Consider the following 8,676-nt stretch of genomic DNA (forward strand, 5'->3'; position numbering starts at 1 on the left):
GAGAGACCAGTCCCTGGAGAAAGACACCGTGCTTGTTAAAGTGCAGCAGCAATGAAAAACAGGAAGGTCCTCAATGAGAAGTATTGAAACAGTGGCTGCAACAATGGGCTCCGGCTTGAGAACAGTTGTGAGGATGGCGCAGGACCGGACAATGTTCCCTTCGGTTGTGCGTAGGGTCGCTATGGGTTGCAACCGACTTGGTGGCACCTAACAACACTCTGTTCTTCAGGTGCCTCGGAGGCAAGTATGGAGGCAGGCAGGTGTAGCCTAGCCACAGCTGATCCTTGTCTTTGAGACTCTTTTTCTGGTTGGAGGTGTAACTAACGAAACAGTGATCAGTTATGTCTTAGCTTATCATTTGTCGGGAAGAGAAGTTTGGGTTAGATGTAACTAACTTAAAAATGGTGTGTAGATGAGCCAGTAAGGTTGCAGTATAGCACTGATGAACACACAGCTTTCCTTTAGTTCTTTTTATGAATTTGTTATTAAATACTTTTATTAGGGGCTCTTATATCTCTTATCACAATGCATGCATTCATCCATTGTGTCGATCATGTTTGCACATATGCTTCCATCATCATTTTCAAAGCATTCTCTTCCCACTTGAGCCCCTAATATCAGCTCCCCATTTCTATCCCCTCCCACCCCTGCCCACCCTCCCTCAAGAACCCTTGATAAGTTATAGATTATTATTTACATGTCCTCTAGTTCTTTAATGCTTCATCCCCCCACTATCATGATCCCAATTCTATCTTACAAATCCAGCCAGACCAGAGCATGTACACTGGTACAGATAAGAGCTGGAAATACAGGGAAACCAGGACAGATAAACTCCTCAGGACCAATAATGAGAGTAGAGATACCAGGAGTAGATGGGGAAGGTGTGGGGAGAAAAGGGGAACTGATCACAATGATCTATATATAACCCTCTCCCTGGGGGACGGACAACAGAAAAGTGGGTAAAGGGAAACATCGGACAGTATAAGACATGAAAAAATAATAATAATTTATAAATTATTAAGGGTTCATGAGGGAGGTAGGGCGGGTTGGGGGAGGGGAAAAATAAGGCACTGATACCAAGGGCTCAAGTAGAAAGCAAATGTTTTGAGAATGATGATGGCAACAAATGTACAAATGTGCTTGACGCAATGGATGGATGGATGGATTGTGATAAGAGTTGTATAAGCCCCCAATAAAATGATTTTAAAAAAATAGTTTTTACCTATTTGGTAAAATCAGTGATAACAAGATGCACTCAATATTTATTATCTTATCACTTTTCTTGAGTGTAGACCAGCTATACCACCATAATTTACATGTCATCTCATTAGCATGGCATTGAACTAACGCTATTAGAAAAACACCCTTATTAAATCTTTAATAACCCTGATATGTCACTTTCTCATAGGATTTTTACAGCCTATCGGTTGACTTGATTTATTCCTACTCATCATATTACTCTTTGTTCAAGGACTTATCAAAAAGAGGAAACAGTCTGTATTTTGAGGTCTGTCTCTTCGGCTCTAGATGCCATATCCTCTGGAAAGCCCTGGATACTAGGACAGAGTTTTTTAAATACCTCTTTCTGGATTATTCCCAAAGATGTCGCTGTGGTTTTATCACACCAGTGGCAATGGGGGTGAGGGGTGGGGGTGGTGGGTGCACATCAAGGCAAGAAAGCACGTGGTACGAAGGTTACAATATCCTGGTCACTCAGACAAAATCCTCAGCATGGAAGTCACCACGTGCCAAGTCAGGACCTCGGACTTGAAAGGAGGTTCTGAGCCCATCCGAGATGATGGACCCCTTTGTGACAACCTCTTAATTAGTGCGTGTAGCAAGATAAAAATTCAGCTTAATTTTATCCCCAGCTAGGAGTCCATAGTGGAGTTAAGCACTCCACTAACCAAAGGTAGGAGACTGAAACTCCCTCAGAGGCTCCTCAGAAGACAAGTCTGGCCATCTGCCTCCGCAAGGTCATGCATAGCCTTGAGAGCCCTGTGGTTTTCTCGGCACACACCTGGCCACCAGGAGTCAGGAGAAAGGTAGGTGTCAACTAACAACAATAGCAATGCAGTCTGGTCAGAGATTACTATCAAGTGGGTGAGGAAATGGTTACATTGACTTTGGGAGGAAGACCACGTAGGTGCATTCTACTTCCACCACGTGCTCTGGTGCGAATGCACTGCAGTGAGTTATTGAATGTGGCTCTCCTAGCCATGGTCTCTGTACCTCCTACCAGTCAACTCTTTTCTTATGGGGAAAGACACTGGCCCGATCCAGCTGTGAGTGACCATTAACAGGGGCCACTGTGATGACCATTCTGCTCAATGGGTATAAAATAAACCATCGCAGAAACACGAAGGGGAGCTCTCACTACCCGTAAGAGCCAGGAGTGGAGCGCATTTTCTGGACCTCATAAGCCCTGTGCAGGGAACCTCCTTGATCCAGGGCACAACGTGGACGCCAGAGGAATGACACAGGAGCAGCAGCAGAGCCAGCAGTGGTGGCTGCCTCGCCCACCAACCAAGTCAAACGGAGGGCTTTAGGGCAGGAGGCTCCCTTGTGGGCAAGGTGCCCCTGGGCATTTAATTCAGGGAGCTGGGATTGCTGACCCACAGCGCTGGACTGAGTACCTTCAGGTTGTAGTTTATAGCAGATTGGCATGTTCGTTGGGCATCTATTGGCAGCCCTAAAATAGTTTGTAACATGCCCTGACTGAACAACTATATTCTGAACATTTCTCACTTGAATTGTCCTCTGTTAACTCCTAAAAAAATTAAACACAAAGACATAGTGGTGAGATTTGTAAGTTCTGTGTGCCCGTTACAATGAAAAGTAGAGAGTGCTCATTTGAGGAAAATAAACTCTCTATGGATGAGTTTCTTTACCTGTAAGATGGAGAGAATTTAATAACTGTGCCATTAAATGGATTGAAAGAAAAGAAATGGTAACTCAGAAGAAGCTTTTCGCAGAGTTCAAGCATCTTGTGTCTGTTTCCCACCACATGGAGGGCTCACCTTCAGGGTCTCTCTAAGCAGGCAGTTTCACTTCTGCCTATCGCCCCGTCGCCTCAAAGAAAACACAATTCCCAGGTTATGCTTGTTAAGTGAGCTTACTAGCTTTATTAAATTTAACAGATAGCTCATGAAATTCAAGCTGAAAATTGATCCTTTTCAAAATCTATAGATCTCAACAAAGAGCCCTGGTGGTGTAGTGGTTACACATTGGGCTGTGATCCACAAGGTCAGCAGTTCAAAACCACCAGTCACTCCTCAGGAGAAAGACGGAGCTTTCTACTCCTATAAAGAGTTACAATCCAGAGAGGACCACGAGACACATGTTCCCTCACTGACCCATAGCGCTACGGGGGACAGCACTGGAGACGCTGAAGAAAGTGAGCCCCTTCTGCCCCATGCACAGCAGGGTGAAACACAAAAGGAGTGCAACTGGGCAGCAAGGGGAACAAAGTAACCAAGTCCCCAAGGAAACCTGAAAATAGACTTTTGACTCAGGGGACAGGGTTTGGCACCTCTTCAGACTTGATCAGAAAACATATATAAGGGTCAGCAGACAGACCTGAAACTGTCTATTGGTTTTTTTCTTGTTTGGTATTTTGTTTTTGGTTTGCCCTGTGTCTATCTATATAAGACAAACAGGATGAACAAACCCAAGGAGAAAACAACCAGATCAGCAGTTCTGGGTGGACAGGTCTGCTGACCCTTATCTATGGGTACATAAGCAAATGTGGTGAAGGGAGTAGATGGTGCCTAGCTGTCAAAAGATGTAGCATCTGAGGTCTTAAAGGCTTGAAGTCAAACAAGCAGCCATCTAGCAGGGAAGCTTATAAGCCCACATGAAAGAAGCACATGAGCCTGTGTGATCATGAGGGTTGAAGGAATCAGGGATCAGGTATCAAAAGACCCAAAACAAACAACTATATTGATGTGAATGAGGGGGCTTGGAATGGAGACCAAATCCCCATCTGTAGACAATTGGATATCCCCCCACCAAAGGGTTATAAGGAAAGGAATGATTCAACCAAGGTGCAGTATAGCACCTACGAAACACACATCATTCCTCTAGTTTCTGAATGCTTCCTACACCCCGCCACCACCCCCTCACCCCACTACCATGACTCAGTTCTACCTTATAAATCTGGCTAGACCGGAGAACACACATTGGTACAGATAAGAGCTCTCAACACATAGAATTCAGGACAGATAAACCCCTCAGGAACATTAGTGGGAGGAGCGATATCATGAGCGTAGGGACATGATCAGGGAGGGGGAAGGGGGATAATGGGGGAACCCATCACAAGGTTGGATATATAGGGCCCCCTCCCCAAAGGGGACAAATAACAGAAATGTGGATGAAGGGAAACAACAGACAGCGTAAGATACGAAATAATAATACAAATAGATAATTGATCAAGAATGGGGGGGGGGAGCTTATACCAAGGGCTCAAGTAGGAAATGTTTTGGAAATGATGATGGCAGCATATGTACAAATATGCTTGATACAGTTGATGTATGGAATGTTATAAGAGCTGTAAGCGCCCCCAATAAGAGTTACAATCTCTGGAAAGCCACAAGAACAGCTCTGTCCTGTCCTGTAGGGTCACTATGAGTCGGCAGCAACTCAATGACAATGAGCTTCCTGTCTGGGTTATAGAATCTCAACAAGGTTTCCTTCTACGCAGCATCAGGCCAGATCCCCAGGAAAGTGGGCTGCTGTGGTGAGACGAAGGGTCATCCTTGAAAATATTCAATAGAAAATATTCAATAACAAGCCATTGAAGACCAATGCAAACAAATTAAATGAGAAATAAATTTATTCAATCTCCTAACAAGAAAGGTGGCGATGGAATCCACAAAATCAGAATATGTTACATGCTGCTGAAACTGGACCCCTGAAAGTAAGATCTGACTAGTGCTTGTTCGATACAAAAGCTTTCTAACCCTCCACCCTTTTAAAAAAATAAGTGACACTGGGTAAGAAAGAACGGTCTACCTATGGAGGGAAGATGCGCTTTAAGGAAAACTCTCCAGTTAGAAAGAGAAGTACATGTATATTTTTTTGCGTCCTGATCCTTTGTTTTGTCCCAGGCCCTTCTAGTAGATTCAGAATGGAGCCCTTAGAGAGTACAAAGGGTTAAGCCTGGACCACCACCCACCATGTTGGCTGCTCACACCCACCAACAGGCACCTGGGAGGCAGGCCTGGCATCTGCTTTGGAAAGACCACAGCCTTGAAAACCATGTGGAGCCCTGCGACCGACTGTATGGCAACTAACGAGAAGCTTCGAAATGACTGGGTATTCTGAGATGATCAGAAACCTGCCCGGCGTCCAGCCTGCTCTTGCTCAGAGTTGACTTCTGGAGAGAACGAGATGCTGCCTAAAGAATTTCTGGATCTCTCCCCAGGAATGCTCTTGGGCTGCCGCGTGGAGGATGGTATCCCCTCCCCAGACCAAGGGACTGGGAAAGGAAAGGTTCCAGGATGCGAAACACAAGGGCCCATACGGTGGCTCTAGGAGGTGGCCGGCCCCGGGGTACAGCAGAATCCTGCCGTTGTTTTTCCCGTGCCTTTTCAGCCGGTCCACCGCGTACTCCGCATGTCTTCGGCTGTTGACGCACTCGTCGTTCTCTCCGATGATAAAGAGGATGTGTCCCTGAGCCTTTTCGACAGGAAGGGCTCTCTGCTGATTCTGCTCCTCCTGCAGGTTAGTCTCGTGGTGGCGAAAGATGAGACCCCCAGTGGGATGGACGTGGACTCCTTCTGCGGGGACCCCAAATGGTTTCATAACCAGATCCTTGTACCGGAGTGGAATAGTCGATATAGTCACAGGCCCATTGACGCATATTGTAGCAACCACTTGCTTCAGGTAGCTGGCCATGGCCAATCCAAACTCTGTACCCTTACTCGCAGAGAGCACGCCGATTCCTGGCTTTTGGACCTGTAAGCAAGCGTGCGCGCGCGCGCGCACACACACACACACACACACACACACACACACGGAAAACCCATTACAAGTCAAGTAATGGAAGGAGCTATTCCCCAGACCATTGCCCCAGACTGACTAAGCCAGTGTGATCAACATATCATAAGATGCAAGTCCTGCCACTCAGATTTACCAGCTCTGTGCCTGATACAGTTACCTATTAGCCTCTCTTTAATCTTTTCCTATTGGGGAGTGGGGTGGGGGTGAATAATAACCTACCTCACATGATTTTTATGAGGATCAAGTGAAATAATGCACGTAAAACTCTCCATCAATGGCAGTTCCCACATAGTAGTGGTTTGAGCTCAATTGCTAACCAAAGATGAGTGCTTTGAATCCACCCAGAGCGGCTGCAGAAGAAAGAGTTCTGAGGGTCTACTTTATACAATGATAGCCTTTGAACTCTGTGGCATTCTGTCCTTCTTTGGCCCATTTAAGATCACTGTGAGTTAAAGCGACTTAGTACAATGGGTTGGAGTTTTTGCTTTTAAAGTGCAAAACGTTTTACATTTACATTAAAAAGTGTCAAGAACCATTCACACATCAGCAATATTTGTCATCGAAAGGAAGGCAGGTGAGAACAAGAATTGGTGGGATGCCAATTGAAATACTGCAAAGAAGAACAACATTGGAAGCAATCTTCTGTGCCAAGAAGCTGGGAGACAACTGAATGGAAGGGACCCATACTGTGCTACTTCCAAAGAAAGGTGACCCAACAGAAGGCAGAAATGATTGGGCAAGGTACTGGTTAGCACGCACGAGCAAAATTGTGCAGAAGATAATTCAAAACCAGCTGTGGTGAGGACCGAGAATGGTGCCTGACTATCAAAGATATGGCGTCTGGGGTCTTAAAACGTCTGCACAGAACATTGATAGGTGTGGTAGTTATAGAATCTGTTGTCAACTTAGAGAACTGTGAGTGAAAGGGTGAAGTCTAGCCTGTCAATCAATGTATGGCAATGAGGCCTCTGTATGGGCATGGCCTTCCCCTGAGAATTCTGGGAACTCCTGTATTTTTCCTCCTTGGGGGCGGGAGTCTCTCTCTCTCTGCTCACTTCCTGAGAGACGCTCTACTGACAAGACACATAGCACTACGCTGATATAGCCCATGACCTCTGGGGCTGCTTAGTTATTCTGCTACAGGGGTTCTAGACCTGAAGGGCTGCTAAGAGCTATCATCTAAGAAGCCCCACCTGTCTGTATACAAGCAATAAACCTGGTCTCTTTATGATTTTGAGTTCCATTCCACCTCCTCTCCCACTCGATCCACAACCTTCTAATGTGATCCTTTCCAGAACAGTTGGTAGTGGTGGCCAGGCACTGTCTAGTTCTGACTTCCCCAAGACTCGTGAGTGATGTACTCTAGCATTATTACCCAATGCAGAGAAAATCACTGAGGTTTGGCAACGTGTAAAGTGAGGAAATTCATTATTTGAAATCAGTGCCTGGCAAAAACTGAAAAGTCATGTGCGAATAAGTAACCTGTGAATAAATAGCTGATGACTAAATTACAAGCATTTCTAATGTAGGTTGATTATCACCCAAAGTAATCATTGCACGGTCTATGGGCCAGTGAGCACCAAGCGGAACATCTTATCACAAATCAGCAAGGTAGACAGTTTTGTTCCTCTCTTAACCGTCATCTGTGCTATGCCATGTCTGCACAGGTGGTAAAATAGGCAAAGCAGACACATGGGATCATCTCACAATAATGCTGCAAGACAAATTGAGAAGTATTTTAAGTACCTTGGAATGAGCCAGTAGGAAGTTGGCAGCTTCCTCAAAATATTCCAGATCGAACTCCATGGGGTATTTGGGCAGATCATCATAGGCAAAATATGCTAATGCCAATACCGCAAAGCCATGGGTAGCCAGAAGACTGGCTCGAAATTCAACCAGACCCCCAATACCTCCAAACAGATCAATGACTCCTGGAAATGGGCCTTCCCCTGAGAAGAACAAAGAAAAGACTGGGGTCAGAAAGGGTGAAAGGAGGGTCAAGTAGATATTAGTGAAAATAAATCAACTCTCTCTCTCTCTCACACACACACACACACACACACAAACACACACACACACCACAACATACTAGCTTTATTATTGTGAGGCATGCTGGTTCTCCAATCATTTGGGGCATATGTTTTTGTTTTATTTCCATCTGCAATGTTTTCTATGTCACTGCTTTAGTTTTCCAGTGCTGCTATAACAGAAACACGACAAGCGACTATCTTTGACAAACAAAGGTACTCTCTCATTTTCTAAGCAGCTAGAAGTCTACATTCCAAGTACCAGCACTAAGGGAAGGATCTCTTTGCTGGCTCACAGTTTGAAAGGATGGCTCTTTTCACCTTTTACCATCTGTGGGCCTAGCATTCTTTCAAGATCTCCTTGTGTCTTGGTATCAATCTTGCCCTGCCTCTAGAAGGTTCCCAGCACAGGAAGCCTAGGGCCTAAGGGCACACTGTGTTCCTGGCTCTTCTTTCTTCATCTCTGCTCACTTTTCTCTCTCTCTTTTTTTTTTTTTGGCCTTGACATAAGATCAGGGTTGTGATGGGAATGACCATTTTTGCATTCCACCCTTAATCTTAATGCGACTGAGAGTTTTAGCACATTAGATAATAGGAGATCATTACTGACCGACCACAGTACATTATTACATAACTGCCAAACCAG

General features: G+C 45.2%; 1 protein-coding gene across 3 annotated transcripts in view; it reads right to left on the bottom strand.

The window, feature by feature from the left end:
• Positions 1–4,816: 4,816 nt before the first annotated feature.
• The window catches only part of LOC101654956 (acyl-coenzyme A amino acid N-acyltransferase 2-like), a 13,544-nt gene continuing 9,684 nt past the window's right edge, over positions 4,817–8,676 (bottom strand). For all 3 annotated transcript variants that reach the window (XM_045296605.1, XM_004711068.2, XM_045296606.1), the window contains 2 exons: positions 7,750–7,952; positions 4,817–5,958 (listed from right to left, as the gene is read on the bottom strand). In XM_045296605.1, the coding sequence (XP_045152540.1) occupies positions 5,365–5,958; positions 7,750–7,952 (797 nt within the window). In that variant the 3' untranslated portion in view covers positions 4,817–5,364. The remainder of the gene's footprint in view (positions 5,959–7,749; positions 7,953–8,676) is intronic.

Source organism: Echinops telfairi, unplaced genomic scaffold (genome assembly GCF_000313985.2).
Source record: "Echinops telfairi isolate 266 unplaced genomic scaffold, ASM31398v2 ScPeMD7_7410;HRSCAF=8448, whole genome shotgun sequence".
Lineage (NCBI taxonomy): Eukaryota > Metazoa > Chordata > Mammalia > Afrosoricida > Tenrecidae > Echinops > Echinops telfairi.